Source organism: Pleurodeles waltl, chromosome 9 (assembly GCF_031143425.1).
Source record: "Pleurodeles waltl isolate 20211129_DDA chromosome 9, aPleWal1.hap1.20221129, whole genome shotgun sequence".
NCBI lineage: Eukaryota > Metazoa > Chordata > Amphibia > Caudata > Salamandridae > Pleurodeles > Pleurodeles waltl.
In genome coordinates this window covers 393,981,641-394,008,151 of record NC_090448.1, presented here as the reverse complement: position 1 = coordinate 394,008,151, position 26,511 = coordinate 393,981,641, and the positions used below count along the sequence as shown (strand labels likewise).

General features: G+C 46.1%; 1 protein-coding gene across 1 annotated transcript in view; it reads left to right on the top strand.

The window, feature by feature from the left end:
* MAJIN (membrane anchored junction protein) overlaps positions 1-26,291 on the top strand; it is a 378,916-nt gene extending 352,625 nt beyond the window's left edge. Inside the window, exon 6 of the mRNA XM_069207529.1 lies at positions 26,173-26,291. Coding sequence (XP_069063630.1) covers positions 26,173-26,291 — 119 coding nt within the window. The remainder of the gene's footprint in view (positions 1-26,172) is intronic.
* Positions 26,292-26,511: the final 220 nt, after the last annotated feature.

The window sequence follows — 26,511 nt, the reverse complement described above, 5'->3', positions numbered from 1 at the left end:
CCTCCAGAGCGATTGAATGGGAGACGTTCAAAACGGTCATTAGGGGTAAATGTATAGCCAAAAACATAGGCGTTCGCAGGTCCCTAGAAAAAGAGATTCAAGAATATGAAGACTCCCTTAGAGACCTGGAACGTCGCAGACCCAATAACCCAGGGTTGGCCCCCCTTCTTGTGGATAACAAAGAAAATATTGCAAGGGCACAGGAACAGTTGAGCTGTTTTGATTACATAAAATACATATCTAGGCAACATGCAGAAGGAGGTAAGGCAGGATCACTGTTGGCTTGGCTTACAACTCCTCAGAGATCTCAGACCTTGATACTGGAGAATGCAGGCGATGCAGGTTGACGATTATGTGGGCAGAAGGACATAAACACCAGGTTTACTAGCTATTACTCTCAACTATATGCCCCACCGAGGGAGGCTTTGGGTCCCACCCAATTAAAAGATTTAGATGACCTCCGTCTTCCACAATTGGGGGAGGAAGACAGTCTGGCCTTGGCAGAACCCATTACAATTGCAGAAATTAAAGCAGCAGTGAAAAATATGGCACGAGGTGAGGTACCAGAGATGATGGACTCCCTGTGGAGTTTTATAGTGTGTACATAGAGCGGCTGTCCAAACTTTTATGCACCCTTTATGCCGAAGCGATAGAGAAGGGGTCAGTGCCTCAATCCACAAATGAGGCCGTAATGATTCCACTCCTGAAACCTGGCAGACCAGCAGAGGATGTGCGCTCATATCGCCCCTTATCCATGCTTAACATGGACTATAAAATATTAAGCCGAATACTAGCTGCCTGACTCCTGCCCCATATGGTGTCACTAATCCACAGGGACCAATCTGGGTTTGTCCCCCAGCATAGTACTGCACAAAACATACTGCGACTGGTCTTGATCCTACACTCTACTTCCCCAGCATTGCAAAAGGCAGCAATTATAGCAGTAGATATTGAAAAAGCCTTTCATAGCCTCAGATGGGATTTCCTGGAGCAGGTAATGTTGAAATTGAGACTGGGGCAAAACTTTATCCATTGGATGAAGTTTTTATATACGAATCCTACGGCACGAGTACGTGCAGGCAGGACTATTTCAGAACCACACCAAATTGGCAGGGGCACTAGACAGGGCTGCCCCCTCTCACCCTTACTTTTTGCAATTGCGGTGGAACCGCTTGCCCAAATGGCAAGATCGGGAATTTATTTTGAGGGGCTTCAGATGGGAACGCAGGAACATCACATAACGTTCTATGCCGACGACATGCTGATTTTCCTGGGGGGGACATAGACTCTGGCCTTCCGGGAGCAATGACTATGTTAGAGCGCTTTGGAGGAGCATCAGGTTTACGGATAAATTGGCAGAAATCCTCAGTTTTCCCCCTGATGGAGGTCGTCCCGAGAATTGAAGACACTCGAGGACTTAACTGGACCCCTACTACATTCCGCTATCTGGGGGTCAACATCTACCATAAATCTGAAGACTTACTGGAGAGAAATATACATTTGGCAATAAGAAAACTAAGAAGCGACATGCAGTTCTGGGGAACGCTTCCACTATCGTTCATGGGAAGAGTAGCACTGATAAAAATGGTAATGGTGCCCAGATTGTTATACAATTTTTCCACTCTCCCACTGGTTGTCCCTAGGTCAGTGTTGAAAGATATTAACACATTGATAACTAGTTTTGTGTGGGGATCAGGAAGGCACAGACTGGCTCTAGGCACTCTTCAGAAACCTACGACAGAGGGGGGACGAGCTGCATCTAATATGGAGATGTACTGTTGGGCATGTCAACTGCAGTGGTTAGCAAGAGCTTTACATGAAGAACAATTAGAACAGGGTACACATCATAGCCCAAGTAGATCAATTCACGTCCTCCTGAATGTGCTAATGAACCCAGGAGGGATAAAGGTACAACTCTCACTAGTATTACACACTGTTTGGGTATGTTGGGAATGTAGCCTACGGCACACACGAACAGCATTCCCTTATGCCCCAGAAATACCAATAGAAGGACTGTTGCACCTTCCAGGGGGGCAGACACTAACAGGGATCAAGAGATTAGCTACATATAATATTACATTGATTGGAGACCCATTTCAAAATGGAGAATTGCTCAATTTTCGCAGAGTTGAGGGAGCGATTAGGTGTCCCCCCAGGAATGTTCCTTTTACACAATACACTGGTTAAGATCATACAGAAAGCATGGAAATTAGGTTCTCACGAGCCAATTATGCATGAGTGCTCCCAAGTTATCTGTTCGTAGGGAGGGGAGGGAGGTATAATATCAGCCACTTACAGGGCCCTGCATAAAGATGTCTCCACTCCTTTTGATAAACTCCGACAGACATGGCAGACAGAACTTGAGACAACTATAGACGAACAGAGATGGGTCAGAATCACTACACACATTCCATCAGTGTCAAGGAATGCTTGCTTCAAATTGCTTAATCTCTGCATTTATCACAGAGCATATCTTACCCTCATAAAATAGCACTAATGTACGCTACAGGAAACAGGGGCTGCCCCCGCTGTTCAGAGTCAGAAGCAGGACTGGAACACATGCTACGGAACTGTCCAATAATTGTGCCCTACTGGGAAGAGGTGTTCAGACATATATCTGCAGTAACAGACAAGAAATTGAGACTATCCCCCTTGACAGCATTATTAGGAGATTTTCCCCACCCACAGGCTAAAAAAGCGACCAATAAATATATTGATCTGGCATTAATCTTGGCAAAAAGAGAAATTACGATACATTGGAAGGATGCAGAGGGCCCACACATACAAAGGTGGCAGAATGCAGTAATAAAATGGGCAGAGGCAGAGGGGGCTATACTACATCAGGAAGCTGCGCGGGGATGTGGATCACAAGACATGGTGAGACAATGGGACACGCTACTGGACTGCCTCAAACATCCTGATGAAACAACTTCAGATGGCTCACATGCAACTTCTGATTTAGATACGGACGAAGACCCTAGTACAGAGACACACTAATAACTAAGGGGGTTATTCTAACTTTGGAGGAGGTGTTAATCCGTCCCAAAAGTGACTGAAAAGTGACGGATTTACCACCAGCCGTATTACGAGTCCATTATATCCTATGGAACTCGTAATACGGCTGGTGGTATATCCGTCACTTTACCGTCACTTTTGGGACGGATTAACACTCCTCCAAAGTTAGAATAACCCCCTAAGTCTGCTCAGGTTCCCTATTGGAAAAGTCTGTGATGTCCAAGGAAAGATAGCAGATATGCTGGGAGCGAACAAGGGGGGAGGGAATGGGGATAGTATAATGTTTGTTTAAATTGAGAGATGTAACTTCTTTGATGTTTTTACTCGCAAAATTAATAAAATATATCTAAAAATAATAAGTGCACCTCCAAGTGTGTGAGTTCAGCATTTCTGCTGTACAAAAAACTATTTTCTTTGAATAAATAAACTAATCATTTGCTTCTGTATAATACAATCCAGCCCACATATAGGGTACACGTGATCCATCACTTGCCTCTTAGTTTACTAATAACATTGACATAAGGGCAGGAGTGTTTCTCAGTTTATGTTTAAACACTCACTTTTAATAAATATATTACAAAAGCATGATGTGGTAGTGCACTGTCATTTACAGACAGTAAATTTCCAAGAAATGTCCAAAAACCTTCCCACTAACCTGCAGCTTTAATGATAAAACTATATTGGTGGTCATTACAACCCTGGCGGTCGGTGTTAAAGTGGCGGTTAAAACGCCAACAGGCCGGCAGAAAAAAAAATGGAATTACGACCGTGGCGGAAACCGCCAACATAGAGAGCCACTTTAACACTCCGACCGCCAAGGCGGTACAAACAAACACTGCGGCGGTAACCGCCAACAGACAGGCGGAAGACAATGTACCGCCCACATTATTACAAGCCACCAATCCGCCACCTTTTCCGGGGCGTATACACCTCGAACAAAAACGTGGCGGAAACAGGACTTGGAAGGGAATACACTCACCTCTACACATGCCACGAGGAACCAGGACGCCATGGAACCGGAACTTTAGATTCTTCCAGTCTTTATCTTCCTGCTCCTCTGTCCAAGCCGCATGAATGAAGACCACGGTGAGTACTGCACCTACGACACAGGGAAGGGGGGAGGGAAAAAACAGTGACACACACACGCAACACTCCCACCCCCACCCTCACCCACGACAACACACACACTAATACATCATGATACATCACAGTTACACCCCCAACTCCCCTGGAAGAATGCAAGGACAAAAGGAAATGAGTCAAATGATTGTAATATATACGAAGACAGTAATCAAAAATATATACATATATTAAGATATTCACACTATAAACAAATATATACACCAAGAATCCAAGTTCAAGGTATTCCACTATCATAGTCCGAGGACCACTGGGCTCAAAACGCATGGGCGAGGCCCACACTCAATACCCGAACAAGACGGAGAGAACACTGCTGGGGCATCAGATAGAAATAAAACAGGCACCTCAGGGGGGGGGGCACCTCAGCCGGATGAGTGCACGACACCAGATCCACGAGGGGGCTCCATGCCCACTGTTCAATCCTGGGGAGTGCAAAGCCACAGTCTCTCAAGTCTCTACAGTGGGTGGTTTGCCCACTGTTCAATCCTGGGGAGTGCAAAGCCACAGTCTTTCAAGTCTCTACAGTGGGTGGTTTGCCCACTGTTCAATCCTGGGGAGTGCAAAGCCACAGTATCTCAAGTGGATAACATTCTCCACTGGTTTCTGGAGGGGGCTTTGTGCCCAGAGTGCTTCATCCTGCCAAGGACTCTGTGAGTGGATGTGATACTCCACTGGTTCTGGAGGGGGCTTTTTGCCGAGAGTGCTTCATCCTGCCAAGGAGTGTGTGAGTAGATGTGATACTCCACTGGTTCTGGAGGGGCTTTGTGCCCAGAGTGCTTCATCCTGCCTAGGACAGAGGTAGTGGATGTGATACTCCACTGGTTCTGGAGGGGGCTTTGAGCCCATAGTGCTTCATCCTGCCAAGGACTGGGGTAGTGGATGCTGTTCTCCACTGGTTCTGGTGGGGGCTTTGTGCCCAGAGTGCTTCATCCTGCCGTAGCGGCCTCAGTAGCGTCAGAATCATTGGCGCTCACTGGCCTGCGGTGCTGCTGGCGGCGGTGTCCTGGGCAGCGATGCTGCTGGCGGTGGTGTACTGGGCAGTGCTGGCAGCGGGGTCCTGGGCAGCAGGGCTGGTGGCGGCGGTGTCCTGGGCAGCGGTGCTGCTGGCGGCGGTGTCCTGGGCAGCGAGGCTGGTGGTGGTCTTGTCCGCCGTGCAGATCTTCCCAGACTTGCCGGCTTTACTGTGCCCCTTCCCCACCTTGGATGGTGGCACAGCTGTCTCCACACCCCCAACAGTACCCCTGGGAGCAGCTTTGGTGGCTGATTTCTTTCCCCTCTCCCGCCGGGCACTGGCCAACTTTTTATGCTTTACAGGTGGGGGACTGTCCGTGCTCTGGCTTCTTGCCACACTGGCTGCCCTGCTGCCTGGCGCACTCCAGAAGTCGGTTACTACTGGCACCACTGGTCCCACAGATGTTGTGGCTGAGGTGCTGGGTTCGGACCTGGAGAGTCGGGCCCTAGGAGACTGAAGGGGTGGGGGAGGTGAGGGAAAGAGGTCATGGTTGGACAGGAACATTTTCTTAGGAACACTGGGACGGGTAGATGGAGGGGGTTTGGGAGTGGAGGAAGAGGTAGTGGTTGTAGGAGGTGTACGTTTGGTGACTTTGGGTGAAGGTGCATGGGCTGGAGGCAGTCATGAGGTGGATGGCTGTTGGGTGGGTGTGTGCCTGCGTTTGTGTACCTTGGGAGGTCACCTCACAGACACACTGGGAGAGGACACAGGGGACATGTGAATGGTAGTGGGGGTGGTGACTGCACATGAGTGGGGTGTGGTGGTCGGTGTGCTGGTGATGGACGTAGTGGCTGAGGATGTAGTGCATGCAGGTGTGAGTGGAGACGAGACAGGGAGGGAGGAGGGAGACGAGGAGGAGGGGGACACAGTGGAGGCAGTGGATGTTGGTGTGTCTGCATGTGTGTGATGTTTGCGTGAGTGCCTGTGGGATGTGTGGTGCTTATGTTTGCCAGAGCTTCCCTTGTGTGTTGAGGTGTGTGCATGCTGGTCTGATGGTGTGCTTGGGATAGGCTGAGGTACAGGGGTTTGGGTCTGGGTGGAGGAAGTTGGAGGGGGGAGACTAGAGACAGGGACAATGGCTGCCATCAGTGCTGAGGCCAGAGTCTGAAAAGCTTGCTGATGGGCTTCCTGACCAGAGTGAATGCCCTCCAGGTATGCATTGGTTTGTTGCAACTGCCTCTTCACACCCTGGATGGCATTCAAAATGGTAGGCTGCCCAACAGTGAGGGACCTGAGGAGGGCAGCAGGGGTGGCAGGGGCTGAGGTGCCTGGGGCACCCTCCTGGGTGAGCGGGCACGGGACACACACTGAGGGGCTGCTGGGAGGGTGGTGCTGATAGGGGGTGGCGGCTGTACCTGTAGATGCGGGGGCCACAGATGGGCCCGCCACCGCAAGAGAGCTCCCATGAGAGGAGGAGTCCGTATTGCTGGTGTCAGCTCCTCTCCCCGCCATGGAGCTCCCCTCGCCCTCTGTCCCACTGGTAAATTCAGACTCCGTAGTGTCGCCCTCCAGGGCCGTCTGGGATGTAGCTCCCTCCTGCTCCGGTGCCACTGCTCCTCCTCCTGATGATGCTAATGCACACAAGAACAGGGAGACCACAAAAAGGGGGGGGGAGACAGAAGAAAGACATGTTGAGTGCATGCAATACTGCTACCGTTGGCGGACACTACAGACACAGAAGCCCCCTGCACTACGCCGCGCACTTGGAGTTCCCTATTCAATCCCAGGGACATGGGTTACAAGGCTATGCCCGATTGCTGCACACATGGATGTCACAGGAGCCTGACTAGGTGTAGTTGGCACTGTACACAGGTGGGGTGGGGTGCCACAGGGCCTGCCTTAAGAAGGGTCCTTGCCTACTAAACTCGCCCTGGCCTAGGGGAACCCAAAGCCCACCTCCCCCACCCAGACACCTACAATGCGCACTGAATCAGCAGAATGAGAGTGTACTCACCCCCTTGTGGCTGCTGTGATGCCCTCAAGCGCCCATCCAACTCCGGATACGCCACCGCCAGGATCCTGAACATCAGGGGGGTCATGGTGCGACGGGCACCCCTCCCACATTGGGAGGCCATCCCCAGCTGGGCCTCTGCCGTCTTCTTGCTCCAGCGGCGAACGTCCTCCCATCTTTTCCGGCAGTGGGTCCTCCGTCTGTGGTAGACCCCCAGGATCCGGACTTCCTTGGCGATGGCACGCCAAATGTCCTTCTTCTTGTGGGCGCTGACCTACAGGAATAGTACAGGGGAAAAAGATAAGTTATTACCGTCCGCACCGTCACAGTAATTGGCCCGCATCCCTACCCTTGCCATGACGCACATGCACCCACCGTCGTTTCATGCATGCCTCATTCTCACCCCCCCATCTTTCATCCACACCACTCCACACAGGCATTGCCCATACAGCATGCTCACAGTGTACTTACCTGTTTGTCTGGAGGACCGTAGAGTAGCGTGAACTGGGGGAGGACCCCATCCACGAGTTTCTCCAACTCCTCCGTGCTGAAGGCAGGGGCCCTTTCCCCAGACACACGAGCCATTGTCTCTTCCAGACTGAGGTCACAGCAGCACTAGCAGTGTAGGTCCTCTCCTGTCGAAAATCAGGTATCAAGTGATTGAACAGAGAGAAAATGGCGGTCACGTCCGCGGCGATGCGCACCGTCACCGCCGACGTACATCGTCATTGGCTCCTGGGACCCATAGGGTCCAATGTTAACCAATGCAGGATTACGCCGCGGTCTTCGACCGCTTACCGCGACAGTGTACAACGCCAGTGCAGTTACCTCATATCCCATTGTCCCACTTTACAGGTCAGGCAGCCGCCATTTCATGGGCCCACATGCCATTATTTTGGACTGCGTCACACATATCTAGGCCTTGCCTAAATACTCATACAGGCATATGTCAATTTGCTAATATTTAAGAGTAAGCTGTGTTTATGTACCTCAGAGTTGGTTGACTCTCTGCTCGCTGTTCTCCTCCATAGGCACTGTCCGATGGGGCATGTGAGGAGATGGTGGCGTCCTCCGGTGTACAGACCGCTGGTGGACCTGTCGACAATGGAGGAGCGACATGTGATCATCACCTACAGACTTGATCGTGCCACAATCCAGGAACTGCATGCCCAGTTGGAGCCAGACCTGATGTCAGCTATCCGCCATCCCACAGGAATCCCCCCTCAAGTGCAGGTGCTGTCAGTACTCCATTTCCTAGCAAGTGGGTCATTTCAAACTACAGTGGCCATTGCATCAGGGATGTCCCAGCCTATGTTTTCCAACATGTTGTCCAGAGTGTTGTCTGCCCTGCTGAAACACATGCGGAGCTACATCGTTTTCCCACAGGTGGAGGATTTGCCTACAGTGAAAGGGGATTTCTATGCCCTGGGACATGTCCCCAACATCTTATGTGCCATTGATGGGACACATGTGGCCTTGGTCCCCCCCCCCCCGGAAGAGTTACCATTTGATGAATGTGCAGATGGTGTGTTTGGCAGACCATTACATCTCCCATGTGAATGCCAAATTCCCTGGCTCAGTGCATGACGCTTACATCTTGAGAAATAGCAGCATCCCTTATGTAATGGGGCAACTCCAGAGGCACCGTGTGTGGCTATTAGGTGAGGACATGGACCCAATACAGTGTGAATAGTTGTCTGGGTCTGGGGATGTCCCTATGAGTTAGTGTGTGTCTAACAGTTGTCCCTCGCCATTTGCAGGTGACTCTGGTTACCCCAACCTGTCATGGCTACTGACCCCAGTGAGGAATCCCAGGACAAGGGCAGAGGAACGCTACAATGAGGCCCATGGGCGAACTAGGAGGGTTATAGAGAAGACCTTCGGCCTCCTGAAGGCCAGGTTTTGGTGCCTCCATATGACAGGTGGTTCCCTATTCTACTCACCAAAGAAGGTGTGCCAGATCATCGTGGCCTGCTGTATGCTTCACAACTTGGCTTTGCGACGACAGGTGCCTTTTCTGCAGGAGGATGGTCCAGATGGAGGTGTTGTGGCAGCTGTGGAGCCTGTGGACAGTGAAGACGAGGAAGCAGAAAAAGAGGACATAGACAACAGGAACACGGTGATCCTGCAATACTTCCAGTGAGACACAGGTAAGAAGACAACACAGACTGCTACATCTGATTTAATTCTACTACCTCTCATCTGTCTGTCATTTTCACCCAGTGTATGGTCACTGAGTTGTCACTTTCCCTTACGATTTCACAGATGTGGGTCCACTGTGTGACATCTGCTTTGTTTCCACATGGACTAGAGCTGTGTGATATAGGTATGTTGACATTACATTTGATATAGCATTTTGCCACTGTTATTGAAAATACACATTTTCGAAAGCACAGACTGACTCCAGATTGTTTTTTGATTTAAGGGTGTTTATTTAAGTGCTAAATAGTGGAGGGTGTTGTACAATGGTCAGGCGTGATGGTGGAGGAATGTCCATGGCAGAGTTCAGTCTATTAGTCTCACAGGTGCATTGTCTAAAGGGGCATAGGAAGTGGAGCTGGGGCAGTTTAAGTATGGACAGGGTGACAAAGTGGGACAGAAGGATGACAATCAGGGTGGTCTCATTTCTTGGCGGTGGTCTTGGCATTGTTCTCTGTCTTTGTCCTGGATCTCAGGGACCATTTGCGGGGTGGTTCTCCATCTGCAGGGGGTGGGGTGCAGGTGTGGTGGTCCTGTGGCGGTGCCTCCTGTCCACTAGCGCCGGCAGAGGTGGTGGGCAGTTCATTGTCCAGGCTAGTGTCAGGGGCCCCTTGTTGTGCCACAGTGTCCCTCCTGGTGTTGACGAGTTCCTTACGCACCCCTACAATGGTGCCCAGGGTGGAATTGATGGATTTGAGTTCCTCCCTGAAGCCCAAATACTGTTCCTCCTGCAGCTGCTGGGTCTCCTGAAACTCAGCCAGTACCGTTGCCATCGGCTCCTGGGAATGGTGGTAGACTCCCATGATGTTGGAGAGGGCCTCGTGGAGAGTGGGTTCCCTGGGCCTGTCCTCCCCCTGTCACACAGAAGCCCTCCCAGTTCCCCTGTGTTCCTGGGCCTCTGTCTCCTGAACCGTGTGCCCACTACCACTGCCTCCAGGTCCCTGGTGTTCTTGGGGTGGTGAGTTAGTCTGGGTTCCCTGTAATGGTGGACACACTGCTGATTGATGTGTCCTGGGGACAGAGGTATGGGCCCGCTGGGTGGGTGCTGCACTGGTGTTTCCAGAGGGGGCAAGCTCTGTAGTGGCCTGTGCCAGTGTGAGGGCAACCGACTGTCCCGAGGTCCCAGATGGGCCGGGCTGGTCATCTAGATCCAGTTGGACAGAGCTGCTCTCATCACTGTGGGCCTCTTCTGTGGGTGGAGTGGACATATCTGGACCCTCCTGTCCGGTGAAGTTGGGTAGGGCATGTAAAGCTGTAGAGCTTGTAAAGGCATGATTATTGCATCTGTGTGTACCATGGTGTGCAATGGGTGGGTGACCATGTACCCCAGTGCTTGCATTCCTGTGTAGGACCTTGTGTGATAATGGTTTAGGGGGGTGTATGGGTATGTGTAGTGGCCATGCATTGGTGATGGGTGTCCATGCTTTGGTGTTACATGCAGGGCTTGAGTTTGGGATGTGTGGTTTGTGATATTGGGACATACGTGAGGAGTTGGAGTGATGGGGGTGAGGGCGAGGGTGGGGGTATGTGAGAGCATGCATGTGGGTGGGGGATGTAATAGTTAAGATTTGACTTACCAGAGTCCATTCCTCCAGCTACTCCTGCGAGGCCCTCAGGATGCAGTATAGCCAAGACCTGCTCCTTCCATGTTGTTAGTTGTGGGGGAGGAGGTGGGGGTCCACCGCCAGTCCTCTGAACCGCGATGTGGTGTCTTGAGACCACGGAATGCACCTTTCCCCCGTAGGTCATTCCACCTCTTCCTGATGTCATCCCTAGTTCTTGGGTGCTGTCCCACTGCGTTGACCCTGTCCACGATTCTTCGCCATATCTCCATCTTCCTAGCTATGGTGGTGTGCTGCACCTGTGATCCGAATAGGTGTGGTTCTACCTGGGTCATTTCCTCAACCATGACCCTGAGCTCCTCCTCAGAGAACCTGGGGTGTCTTGCGGTGCCATGGGGTGGTGTGGGTGATGTGTGGGGTGGTGTGTGTTGTGATGTGTGAGGTGATATTTAGAGGTGTGTTGTGTGAGGTGCGTGGATGTTGCATGAGTGATGGTGTGGAGTGCCTGTGGATGCTAGTTTGTAAATGGTGTTGTCTCTCTCTGGCCCTTAGTCGCAATTGTTGACGTAAGGGTCTGTGGGTGATGTGGGTGTGTGTTTTATATTGTATTGGGTGTGTGGGAGTGGTGTGTGTATGTGTATCAGGTGTGTGTATTTCGAAATGTCCAATGTGGTAGTGTTTTGTAAATGTGTGTGTATTTTGAGCGCAGCAGTGTGTACCGCCAATGGAATACCGCAGTTGAAAGACCGCCGCGTGGATTCGTGGGTCGTAATAGTGTGGGCGTATTGCTGTTGGGTTGATGGTGGGGAGGTTTTGTTATCACCAGTTTATCACTGACCTTTGGTGTGGCGGACTTGTGTGAGTGTCTGGATTTTGGCAGATTCCGAGCTGTGGGTCATAATGACCATGGCGGAATTCCGTGGCCGTGGCTGTGTGTTAGCGGTCTTCTGCACGGCGGTAAGCGGCTTTTACCGCCAATGTTGTAATGACCCCCATTGTGTATTAACAATAATCTGTGTAAATTGGGTTTCAGAAAACATATTTATCATTTGCATATCACCAAGTAAAGTGTTCTCATTAGTTTTCCTTCAATTGAAATATTTGTTTCTTCACTCAAAAGTACAAAGAGTGGGCTTTCACAACTACTGAAATATATTTTGAAATGTATGTACAGTTGACTTAGTTATTTAAATGTTCATTGTTAGGAAAAGCCTGCCACCCTACAGCTTTTCATTTCACATAGTTTGTACAGTAAGTCAGACAGTTCACCTTACAAACTCCTGGAACTCTGCAGTCAGAAGGAAAAGTAAGTCTAAGAAGACAAACTTACTTTTGACCTCTCTCTCTGAATACACAGCAAATGTGACAAGATAGGATTTAAAGGCATCTTTATTGTTCCTTCACTTTCTGACTGAACAGAGCACCCATTTTTTGTCAACTCCAGTAGGTCCTAAAAATATCTCAACATAATAAAATATGACTCGCCATAGTAATTGGGTGAGTAGATTTTTGGAGTCCTGAATATGAATACAGCAGCTCCCACACCACTTTCCAAAACGCGTGGGACACAATCCTACAGGTGTACCGGCAGTTGAGGCATGTCACTCTGTCATGGAAACTGTAGTAGAGCACGCCAACTTACCAGCAGCCCGAATGTCCACGGTACCGCCAACTGCTATGATTTGTCAAGCGACAAAGTAGTTGATAGAAGAACAGCAAGAATGGCAGACACCCCAGTAGAATACACTGAAGAGGGCTCTAGACTCAGCCTGGATGAGCCTAGGAGAACCTGTGCACGAGACGGAGAGAGCAAGAGCGGCCAGCCGCTTCTAAAGAACGACAGACACTGTGGGTAACGTAGCGTGAGGGAGGAGAGAGCAACAGCGAAAGCTGAACAACATTCTCTTAAACTGAAACAGACATTGATATGTATGGAATTCAGTAAGTGATTTGAATCCTAGGAATAACACTGTCAAATAATATGTGGACTGAAGATCCAGCATAGAAGACAAACTAGCCCCCGCTAGTATTGCAATCAGCTTGTTAATATTAGATAATGGATGGCGATCAACAAAGATGCTGGCATTAAATGCTGTCAGATCTACACACAGCACAAACTATTGTCAGCCTAAGTGTCCAGGGCAATAGGTGACACCTACTCAGAGTGATGTACTTCTTCAGTGATATCATCCACAATCAACTCATGTAGAATCACTGTCAACTTCATCATAACAATCATGAGTGCACCTCACAACTTTTGGATTACCAGTGTAGCTCTCTGCTTCAGCTTAATTAAGTGTGGAAAATTACTAACTTTCCTGACTTGCGCTTAAACACTTTAGAAAATGTATCCCTGGTCATTCTGTCTATGTTGTTTGAATCTTAACTGCCAAAGTCTGCTCTTCAGTTAATGGATTCAGTATACATTTTTGTGTCTCATTGGTTGCTTCAACCTAAAATAAATCCACCACTTTTACAGCAGCATATATTTTATTATCCACATTCTAGTCATCTAAAAGTGTATTTACTTTGCAGAACCCTATCATTTCTATGACGTGTCCCTCAAGAGCTTCTTGTTTAAAATCTGATTGTTCTAATTCTTTCTGATTAATCAAATCTACAAAATTTGCCTTATATTTCCCTTTAGTATTTATTGTACTTGGGAATTGGAAATAAGCCATCAAAGCTAGCTACCTTCCTACCATCGTCACTTGGCACATAGGTGAGCTCTTCCTTTCTCCTTTGACTACCTTCTTATCATCAGTCACTGCCAAATCAAAACCTTGCTCTCTTTCTGATACCAAAGATTCATCATTCTTAAATATGAGGCTGTTATTACTTTGAGCATCTGCATAAGTGAGTGACTGGGTGTGTGAATGGCTGTTTGGGTGACTGTGTGTGTGAGTGAATGAGCGAGCGAGTGGCTGTATGAGTGATTGAATGGCTGTATGAGTGACTGGCTGTGTGAGTGGCTGCATGGGTGAGTGACTTCGGCATGAGCGGCTGTATGAGTAAGATACTAGGTGGATGATTGCCCATATAGATGACTTAGTGGCTGTGTTAGTGACTGTATGAGTTTGTGACTGGGTAGGTGAGTGTCTGTATAAGTGAGTGGCCGTATGAGTGAGTGAGTGACTATGTAAGTGGCTGTATGAGTGAGATAGTGGGGGTGTGAGTGGGTGTATGGGGGACTGAGTGGCTGTTAGTGGCTGTATGAGTGAGTGAGGGACTAGGTGGGTGAGTAGCTATATGAGTGAGACACTGTGCGTGAGTGGCTCCATGGATGATTGAGTGGCAGTGTGTGTGGTTGTATAAGTGGTTAAGTGGCTAGGTGAGTGACTGCATGAGTGAGGGAGTGGCTGTGTGAGTTGCTGTATGGATGAGTAAGTGACAGTGTGAATGCCTATATGAGTAATTCAGAAGGTGTGTAAGTGCCCATATGGTGAAGTGAGTGGCTGTGTAGTTGATTAGCTGCATCAGTCAATGAGTGGCTGTGTATGGGTGAGTACGTAACTGAGTGCCAATATGGGTAAGAAAGTGTGTGTGTAACTAGCTATATGGATGCATGAGTGGCTGTGTCACTATGCATCAGTGGGAGTGTGGGTGTGTCAGTGTCTGCTTCAGTGTGTGCCTGGGTGTGATTGTGTACAGAACAGTGTGTGCCTGGGTGTATCAGTGTATACATAAGTGTGTGCCAGGGTGTGTCAGTGTATATCAGGGTATGTTACTGTATGTATCAGTGTAAGCTTGGATGTAGCAGTGTATGCATGATTGTGTGCCTGGGTGTGTCAATGTATGAATGTGTGTTTGCCTGGGTGTGTCAGTGTCTGCATCAGTGTGTGCCTGGGTGTGTCAGAGTCTGTATTGGTGTGTGAATGGGTGTGTCATAGTCTGTATCTCTGGGTGTGTGAGTATCTATATGGGTGACTGAGTGAGTGAGTGTCTTTAACAGTCAGTAAATGGCTGTGTGAATTCCTGTACGGGTGAGTGAGTAACTGAGTCAGTGCCTGTATGTAAAACTGAGTATGTATGACACTAGCTGTATAAGTAACTGACTGGCTATGTTAGTAGATGTATAGTTAAGTAAGTACGTTTATGCATGACTGTTTAGAGGAGTAAGTGGATGTCTTTCTAGCTCTATAAGTGAATGATTAGGTGTATTATTAGATACATGGGAGTGTGACTGAGTGTGTTAGTCATTGTATGTGTGACTGAGTGGTTGTATGAATTACTGTGTGGGTGAGTGAGTGAATGTCTTTGTACCTCTGTTGACGAGTAAGTGAGTGTGTGAATATCTGTATGGGTAAGTGAGTGCATGTAGTAGTAGATGCATTCGTAAGTGACTGAATATGTTCCTGACTATATCAGTTACTGAGTGGGTGTCTGAGTGGCTGAATGAGTGAGTGACTGGAAGTATGAGTGCCACTATCAGTTTGTTTCTGGATGTCTCAATGGCTCTATGAAACACTACCTTGGTGTATACATTTACATTTTTACTTTGTAGAAGTAGCGAGAAAGAAGTAATTAGGAAATTGCTTTATTTCAGTAGTGTCATTGATCTTGTTAAAAAGTATAATATCAGAAATATAAGTCAGTGTTACTTTTGCAAAATCCTTTGATAAAGGCCCTCATTCCTAGATTGGCGGGCGGCGAACCGCCAGAAGACCGTACCGCGTTCAAAAGACCGCGGCGGTCATTCTGAGTTTCCCGCTGGGCTTGCGGGCGACCGCCAGAAGGCCGCCCGCCCAGCGGGAAACCCCCTTCCACGAGGATGCCGGCTCCGAATGGAGCCGGCGGAGTCGAAGGGGTGCGACGGGTGCAGTTGCACCCGTCGCGATTTTCAGTGTCTGCCACGCAGACACTGAAAATCTATGTGGGGCCCTGTTAGGGGGCCCCTGCAGTGCCCATGCCAGTAGCATGGGCACTGCAGGGGCCCCACGACACCCGTTCTCGCCAGCCAGGTTCTGGCGGTGAAAACCGCCAGAACCAGGCTGGCGGGAAGGGGGTTGGAATCCCCATGCCGTGGAGGATTCCCTGGGGCAGCGGGAAGCCGGAGGGAAACCGCCGGCTTCCCTTTTCTGACCGCGGCTTTACCGCCGCGGTCAGAATGCCACCGGAAGCACCGCCAGCCTGTTGGCGGTGCTTCCTCCGTCACCTACCCTGGCGGTCATAGACCGCCAGGGTAGGAATGACCCCCAAAGTATTAGTTTCTGCAATGTATAAGTTCATAATATATACCAAGCAGTAAATATTTATTATGCTCTTATAGTATTTCATAATATACTAAAGCATTTCATTTTCCCTTTTTTACCTCTTCTCAGCCTTTGTACTTGTACACCATAATGAACATACTGTATACAGTTTCATCCTTGAACAGTGGGGAAAACAAATTGTAAAAAATGTTCCTGTCAATTCAGCACCTCCTCTTTTCTTTTTCTGTTTTAAATGTTGGTGATTTTTCCATCATTTGCCAATCAAATGGCATCTGGTGTCAGTGAGAATCAGTTGCCACACCCTGTTGAACATAGTTCTTTGGAGGACCAACCCCCAGCAAAGTGGCAATACATTGCATGGGAGTTTTTTACCATCCCCTGGAGGCAACAGTAAATAGTGGCAAATTATGCAATGTGCTTTTTGTGTGAGGAGACCCTTACCAGGAGTACCTCAAACAAATACTCATAGGGCACTGCAAGTATGTTGGTACATCTGAAGAGATATAACCCCAACCACTGTTGAAAAAGAAAAAGAACATAAATATAAATTAGTATTACATTTACAACATTTCAGAAACAAAACAGTACACATTAGTTATGCTGTAACAATATAACACAGTAAGGTAAAACATTTTATTTTCCCTTTATTGTGTTATCGGTTTTATACTTGTAAAACATAAATGTTGTATTGTATAAAGAATCATCACTGAACAGTGGGGGAAAACAGTTTCATAAATTGTAGAAAATAACCCAAAACTGCACAATGTATCACTACAAATAAGTGACTTAGGGGGTTATTCTAACTTTGGAGGAGTGTTAATCCGTCCCAAAAGTGACGGTAAAGTGACGGATATACCACCAGCCGTATTACGAGTTCCATAGGATATAATGGACTCGTAATACGGCTGGTGGTAAATCCGTCACTTTTCCGTCACTTTTGGGACGGATTAACACCTCCTCCAAAGTTAGAATAACCCCCTTAATCAATTGTTTTGACTAAAGTTTCTAAACTAATCTACACAAACGTGACCTAAAAGTAATTATCTTATTATGATAACTAGTACAATGGTACCAAAACATATAAAGGAGATTTATATTTTGGAGACCTTTTTGAAGACATCACCCCTGGTAGGCCACATGATGTCTAAAACGCTGATTATCCATGTATAGGAAATCCCATACATTACTTGTTTCCAGAAATGGTACTTAGAAGTTTGGTTGAAGAAACACATGGTGACAATTTTGTAGTTTGAATGGTAGTTGGTGTATCAAGTTAAGGTTGCTGTGATTGCATTGTGTCCATCCAGTTTCACTCTTTAACTAGACAGTGTAGTGTTGAGATGTTACAGTGACTTCTTTGTGGAAGGCGAAAGGACTATTCAATTTTGGACAACTTTTTTTCCAGTAATTTTGGTTGGCGAAACAAATGGTAAGAATTGTGTAGTTTGAAAGCTTTGGTTTGAATATAAGGTTGCTGTAATTTAATTCCGTCCACCCAGTTTCACTCTTTAAATAGACAGTGTAGTGACTAGCTGTAATATTAACTCCTATGTGAAAGATAAATAGTTATAGTAGAAGGAGTCTTTCCAGAAAATATTTGTCCAGCTTTGAAGTTTGTAATTTTGTTTTCCAATTTACATCCATATGCTCTGCATCATTGTAACATCAATGTAAGCTATTTTCCAGTTCTTTGTAGATACAATGTAGACATAACATTTGACCCACAATTTGGGCAGGTCATATTTTGGTTTGTGTTTTTAATCAATCTGTCAAAAGGCACAGTTTGGCAATCTGGTAGTGTTAAATACAGAAATCGCTCAGAATTTATTTCAGTGGCGGATGTAAAAGAGCAATCTTCACAGTCATGATTCCATTTGTAACTCAGTCCAAAATAACTCATCAATATGTACTTCTTCTTCTAATATTCTAAAGATGACCATTATAAATTCTTGTACATCTTGTTGACTGTTGAGAGTAAATACTACAGATCTACTACATGTATCTACAAAGACTCAAATGCCTGAAGCAGAATGTATTAGAGTTCTATCACTGAGCAAATGTTGGAGCAAATGACACAGTGTAGAACACAATCTGTTATCTGGATTTTGATTAGTTCCATTTACAAGATGTGGTAAATGAAAGAGTACGTTGAGAACAACATTTGCATAGCAATTGACACCTGAATCATTTTCCAACTGGTGACCCACAATATCTCCCTCATTTTCCCATTTTCCACTTTTTTCTTCTTAACACTTTCTAGCTTGTCCTTGTTTTCCTTCTTTTCTTGAACATCCATCAACTCTTTTGTAAGTTTCCGCTTTGGACAGCTTATCTGTTTCTCATAATAAGGGTGTTTACCTAAATGAGGAGCATCTAGACTTCTTAACCGATTGTACTCTTTTACACAGCTTGCATCAGCACTAACTTTTCTATCATCATATTCAATTAAAAACAAACCAGACAATGTTCTAAAGCAAGTTAATTCTGCGTATGACATACCTTCTTTAAATATTGTACTTTGAATAGTAATAAAAGCTGTTTCTACACTTAAACCTTAAGATATATAGTTACAGCATAGGCTAGAGAGAGTGGGAACTGTTGCCACCGGGCGTATAAGTCCTTTACAAGCAAAAAACGTACAATACATCGACCAATCTGCTTCACGCCATCAATATGATCAAATTTGATAGCCAGATATTCAACCTCATCACTATTTGGAAAAGTAATGAAATCAATAACTTTACCCATAGCACCATTTGCTAAACCTTCCTCAACATTTAAATTTCACCGCAAAATTACTCTACAGTTTTTGCACATGCGTAAACACTTTTCTAATCCTGCAGTCCTGGATACATACTTCTCCAAAGAATCCAATTTTGCTTGTAGTTTTTCTGTTAGCAGTATTGTCACTCGTTGGTGTTCCATTTTATAGATAGCTGTAATTTCCTAAATATCTTCTTTCCCCATTTTCAGTAATTGTTTGTTGACGTTGGCATTAAACAGACTATGGATTTCTCTTCTTGAATTAAATTGTACATTAGGTGTGCTGTTGTACTGCTAATTGAAAATAGTTTTTTAATAAGTCGACTTTCTAAAGCATGTTTCCCATCCTTTGTCAGAATTCCTACTCTAATGTCCTTCAAAATATTTCTGTCAAACACTAACCTATTTGTCCCACGAAGCCACAACATCATCCAAAGTTGCAGATTGCTATTTCCACCTGGGCGTCCTAGCGTGACTAGCACTGGAATGTGCCTGGGAAAGAGATGGAGAAGAGAGAGAGAGTTATAGAGAGAGACTTTGCTTCCACTTGACCGGATGGTGATGATCGCTGAATGCTCACTTACTGGTTCAGGATGATTGAACGCCTCTGTTAGAGCAACTGATTATTATGCTATGCTATAATTGAAACATGTTTTACCAAATTGAAGGCACCTGAGATCACTGTTATACCTGTGCTGATCCCTTTTCCCATTTTTGGTGGCTCACTCTCTCCATAGGTGGTTCCAAGAACATGTTAATAGGATTCCTGTAATTAAATGGAAGCTTTTACCTTACCAAATTTCTAATTTACTCCACACCTCAAGTATTTCCCTACTGCCAGTCTAATTCACCTATCCAAATGTGATATTCCTAGTGTTTTCTATACGTCCTACTGGAGTGGATCTTTGTGTAGTTCACAGGGGATATGCTCACACAAATATGCATAAACATTAGTTCAAGCAATTAGTACATACATTAGTTCAAGCGTTAGTGCAAGTATTAGTGTATAGTAATAGATTGGCTAGCTCAGTCTTTGAGAGCACAGCAAGGACACAAGCTCAGTGTTCAAAAGCACATCAAGAAATGAATTGTGCCACATCATATACATATAGCTCACAAGGTTACACACATACTGTTTAGTCACAGTATGTGTTGAATATCAATAATATCAACTGAGCGCACTTCCAGTTAACTTGCTCATCAGATGAATGTGCTAACTCTGTGCCTTTAAGCACTGGTTATTGTGCGTAACTAAATGGTTACCACCATACAGAAAGCACTGTACTCATGGAAAACCACAACACAAGCGCTCTAAATTGGGCATAGTCAATGTGATTGTCTCACACTCATGCAATCCGTTCTGTACTTGAATTCAACTTTTGTGGCGAACAAAATCGCGCTGCAGTTTAGTAAGAATTCTTGCTAGCTGCAGAACAGGTACGTTTTGGTCCTGCCTGCTCATTGCGTTACCGCTTTTCTTCGAAGAATGACTGTTCTTGTCTTTCTTGTTTTCTTGTCCTTAAGTCCAGCGCTGAAGATAAAGGATAGCTGAAAACACAAGACTCGCAGTTTCAAGTACAGAGACTGGTGCCAGTGGATCCCAGGAGCTGAAGAGCACTCTGCTGCATCAGAAGAGATGTATTCTAGGACAGGCATGGCTTAAATACAGGCTGCACCTGCCCCCGCCTGTTTCCAAACTCTCAAGGCTGCCACTACCTTCAGACAACAAGCATTGATAAAGTTTAACCACGTTTCACCAAACAACAAGCATTGAGCACATGCACATCTCCCTAATCCAACAGCAAACATAGGTACAGGTTAGCCACAATCTACTAATAAGCATTGAACAAGCAAATGTGAATATACCAGAACTTGTGCACATATCAGAACTTGAACACTCCTCATCATGATCTGTTTATCAGGTGAGGGCACTCACTGCACACCTGATGTGTACTCAGGTGCATGCACAGGCCCGCAGGCTCGACAGTACACCCCTCCCAAGGTGTGCTGAACGGGTTTGGGCTTAGCTGGGTTCCTCTGATGAAACTGGCAGGTCAGATGTGGGGTGTGTAAGTGTCCTGCTGATTCCCATGAACGATCTTCTGGACCATAGCCTTTCCAGTCCAACAAGAAATAAAGTTTGTTATGCACTTGCTTGGAATCAAATACAGCCTTTACTGCTTACTCGGCTTGATTATCCACCAGAATCAGAGAAGGTCCCTTTGGATAGTGCATAGTAACCAATACCGGTTTCAACAAGGAGACTTGAAACACCTGGTGAATTGGTAGTTTCATTGCTACCTCATTTAACCTTTGTGATGATGGTGAAGGGCCCAATAAACCTGGGATGGAACTTTTGCGCGCCTTTCAGTTTATACGTATAGTTGACAACCACACTTTTTGCCCTTCATGGTATTCTGTCTCTAGGTGTCTTTTTTATCTCTGTATGTTTTGTACATTTGTTTTGCCACTCTTAAGTTTTCTCATACATTCCTTTGGATGTCAGTAACTTGCTGCAGAATGTTTTGCACTGTAGGAGTGGGCAAATGTGGCAACCCATCTAGTTCCATCATACGGGGGTGATACCCATAACCGAAGAAAAAGTATGAATATTAAGAAGATGCATGGACAACATTATTGTAAGCAAATTCCGCAGCCCACAAGAAATCAGCCCAATCCACCTCAGAGCTTAAAAGGTAACAACGCAAATATTGCTCCATGCACTGCTTAACTCTTTCCTACTGCCCATCTGATTGTGGATGGTGACTAGAGGCTAGGTGGGCATCCATTCCTTGCAAAGGAATTTCCAGACTTTGGACACAAACTGGGTTACCTGATAAGAAATGACAACCAATGGAAGTCCATGAAGACAAACAATCGATTGCAAGAAGATGTGGGCTAATTGTAAGGCTTTTAATGGAATAAAGTGCGCCATCTAGGTCAAATGATCTACAACTACTAGGACAGTGGTAAAGCCAGCATGGGACTTCAGTAGTTCTACCACAAAATCTAAAGATACGGTGTGCCAGGGTGCAGGTGGTACAGATTGATGTGCACTCTTTTCTTGAGCACATGTAACACAATGTGCCACAAATGCATTTGCATCCTTGGAAATGGATGACCACCAAAAATGTTGTTGGATGGTCTCTAAGCCTGGTTTCGCCAGGCTGACCAGCCAGTTTGCTAGTGTGACACCACATCAAAGCCTTTTCTCGTAGTGCTCTAGTGGGTAGGTGCAGTTTCTGTGCAACATATGTTAATCCCTCATAACTAGTGATGTCTGTAGTGTGGTGTTGAAGGGTTTCTATGGCTATGGCGCTTTTGTGTGCTTGTTGTCCCTTACGTAAAAAGTTGGAGTCAGAAATAGTGGTCCCTGCTACCTTGTCTGACGAGATAATTGAGGGTGGTTCTTCCACTTGCTCATTATTTGCATCGCCAAACCTAGAAAGTGCACCGATCTTTCAATTTTTGTGTCCTGGTTGAAAGTGAATGAGGAAATCATTGAAAAACTGGGACCACTTCAGCTGTCATGCAGATGAGGCTTGTGCTAATTTAAGGAACTGCAAGTTTCTATGATCTGTCAGAATAGTGACTGTTTGCAAATTTCTTAGGAGGTAGTGTCTCCTCTCCTCTAAGGCTTGTTTGACGGCTAATAATTTGTGGTCTGCCACTGAGTAGTTGACTTCCGATGGGTTCACCTTGTGGGAGGAATAAGCCACTAGGTCTAACAGTACAGTATGGAAATCGTGCTGTGATAAGACCCCATCCACGGCTGCCGGAGAGGCATCAACCACTACAATGAACAGTCGCGTAGGGTCTGTGTGCTGTATAATAGGGGACTTACTAAACATGCCTTTTAGATGGTGAAAAGCCTTGTCAGCTTCTTCTTCCCAATAAAATGTTGCTCCTTTACGAAGTAATTTGGGGAGTAGAGCAACAACTGTAGAAAAGTGGCTGATGAAACATCTATAAAAGTTTGCACAGCCCAGGAACCTTTGTACTTATTTGACATTCTGTGGGGCCTTCAACTGAACTATTGCCTCAGTCTTTTTTAAATCCATTCGAACCCCGTCAGGAGTCAAAATATATCCAAGAAACTCCACTTCCTGGACACGAAAGCTACACATTTCTAGTTTTGCGAAGAGATTGTGGTGTTGTAATGCTTTGTAGAATGGCTTTAACAATTTGGGGAGTGGAGCAACAACTGTAGAAAAGTGGCTGATGAAACATCTATAAAAGTTTGCACAGCCCAGGAACCTTTGTACTTATTTGACATTCTGTGGGGCCTTCAACTGAACTATTGCCTCAGTCTTTTTTAAATCCATTCGAACCCCGTCAGGAGTCAAAATATATCCAAGAAACTCCACTTCCTGGACACGAAAGCTACACATTTCTAGTTTTGCGAAGAGATTGTGGTGTTGTAATGCTTTGTAGAATGGCTTTAACATGGGCGATGTGTTCTTCATAGTTGTCCGGGTAAATCAAAATGTCGTCAATATAGATGATGGTACACTGATCAATAAAGTCCTGCAAGGCCTCATTGAATACTAAAAGGCGGCAGGGGCATTGCAGAGCCTGAAAGGCATGACGAGATAGTCATACAAATCAAATTTGGTTTGGAAAGCTGTTTTCCACTCCTCACCCTCCCGGACTCTTACTAAATGGTAAGTGCCCCACAAATCCAGTTTGGTGTAAATGTGTGCGTATTTTACTTGGTCAATGAGAGTAGTAATCAGGGGCTGTTCTTAACCATAATTTTTTCAGGGCCCTATAGTCAATACAAATTCTGAGATCCCCCTTTCATCAGGACGAAAAACGGTGGAAACTATGCTGGAGACCGTGAAGGTCATATAAAACCTATGGCCAGCATTTCATCAATGTGCTGACGTAAATGAGTTTTGTTCCTTTCGGGTAGGGCATTGAGCAGTGCAAACATGCACATCTCCCAACCCAACAACAAACATCGGAACAGGTTAGCCACAATCTACTAATAAGCATTGAACAACACAAATGAACACTCCTCAACACGATCTGTTTATCAAGTGGGGATGCTCATTGCACGCCTGACATGTGCCCAGGCGCATGCACATGCCCTCAGGCTCAACAATTTCTATGTTCCACATCAGACGCTTGACACATATTCTTCACTAGTTCCTTGTATTGAAAGTTTTACCAAAGGTTTCATTGCCAATAGTTCCCAAAGAACTTAGAGGGTCATCATGACCTCGGCGGTGATTGTTAGTGTGGCGGTATGACCACCAACAGGCTGGTGGTACATTATGAGATTGGCGGGTTGGCTGCAGCCAACCCGCCACTTCTCCACCGCCATGGCGGTATGAGCCATCAGGCCAGAAATCTGTATCTCCAGCCCGGCGGCCAGCATAGTACCGCCGGTGGCATTATGAGCCTGCCTACCACCATGGTTTTGGTGGTGTTAGCAACGCAACGAAAACTATGGTGGTAGGCCCCACCCTGTGACAGGGGATTCCTTCCCTGTCACCGGTAGGCGGCTCCCAACCCCTCCAACACTCACCTGACACCCCCTCCATCCAAACACCCCCACCCCCTCTGATCCTCAGACACACCCCCTCTGATCCTCAGACACACTCCACCTCCCCCCCCATACACGCATACACCAGCAGACATGCACCATGCATACACCCAATCACTCACACTGGCATACAAGTATTCATGCACACACTGGCATACACACATTCAAACACGCATACATCCAGACATGCTCAAACACATTCTTCCAATGATCACACTGACATGCAAACACGCACTCACTTCACCATTCTTACACGCATTCACTCGCATGCATACAACCATGCAAACAACACAACACCCACAGACTCATTCACACACATTCACACATTCATGCACACACTCAGACACACACACACACAACACCCCCCTCCCCTGTCGGAAGCCCTACTTACCTTGAGCAAGGAGGTCTTCTGGCAGAGAAGGGGCGCTGCTACCGCCAGCAGCGCCCCGCCAGCAGAACATCGCCAGGCTGTATGAATTGTCATAATACAGATGGCGGCGTTATACTGGCGTGGTGGTGCTGGAGGTAGCAGCGCCACCTTATCACCGTCCACCACCATGAACACTACCGGATTTCCACCCTTCTTGTGGCGGATGTCAGGCAGTGCTCATAATGTGTCGGACGGATGGTAGCCACGGTGGCGGTATTTTGGCGGCCGTCACTGCAGCGGTAGGCGTTTTTTACAGCTGATGTCATAATGAGTAACCTTATTGTTTAATTATGGAGAAGTGGGTTAAAAATATGCTGTCCTTTTACTGGGGTAGGTTGCAGTAGGTCACTGAACAAAATTAAATGCTTTCCTCCAATAAGCACGTCATACTCTGTTTTTAAAATCTGCTGCATTCTTAAGTGTATGAAGGCAAGCATTAAGTTTGAAACTGTGCTCACCTCATCAATGATTAAAAGCTTCAGTTTCTTCAATACTCTTGACACCTCATGACAAGCTTTGTCAGATGACTACTGATGTTCCAGTTTATTGTCATGTCCAACAGGTAGCATAAGTGGTAGATGTAAAGTAATTCCTTTAAGGTTGTGAACAGCTAATCCTGTTGGTGCTGTTACTACATATGATAAATTTGATTCTGTAGTCTTCTGTTGATAAGCAGTGAGAACTTTAACTAGAAAGCTTTTCCCAGTGGCAGCTTGACCAGTGATGTGTAGTAGTATTGGCTTAAACGAAGAGCATTCACAATATTTTTTTTTGTGCAGAAATCCATACTCTAGTTTACCTTTTACTTCGATATAAATTTCTTTCCTTTCATCATTCAGTTGTGTTACTAAGTGTTCGAAATCAACACGTTCCTCTTGCTTGCAGCATTGCAGTCTCCACCTCATTCATGGCTATGGCTGCTTCAATTTGAATTTCTGGTTCTCCAAAAGGATTTTGACTCAGTGGTCTGAAACTTTGGCTTCTTTGTGAACTCTCCTTAGTGAACTCAAAAACAATGCTTTCTTCCTGTTCTATCTCATCTTTCAACATTTGCAAGTAGTTAGGAAAGGCTGAACACTCAATGGTGTCTTTCATAGTGTTGAAAGAGACTTCTTAGCTGTCAAAGTCTCCAAGTATTTCTGATTTAGCATGCCAGGGCTTGAAGAGTTGTAAAAGTGTCAAGTAGAAAAACTCTATTCTGTCTGGAGCTTAGCAACTACGCTTTCTGTGGTGAATTAGATTTTCTTTGGTGTGTCTTGCCAAACAACAGTCACATCCAGCTGCTGCATATTTCCCTTTTTCAATACTTTCTGTTACATTACTTCTATATCTGTAGTGTTGAAGTACTTCATAAAGGCACATTTTCTAGATGTGGACCCCTTCCTGGATAGTATTGTCCAACATATTGAATTTCCACTGTCTCTACTTTCGGGATCAAACTCTGCTGGATACTGAATTTCCGGGAAAGATTTCAACACTCTATTTTGTGTGTTTGCAAGGCCTAGACTTACCCAAACAATTCCCCTTGACTTCAAGAACAAACTAGCCGAACTCATCCGAGCACTCATAGGACTCTGTCTGTGTGGGAAAGTATTCTTAAGCTGAAGCTATACAATTTCTTTTCTACAGAAATCTCCTCCCACATTTCCTTCATCTCTGTCTTCTCTGATTTTGT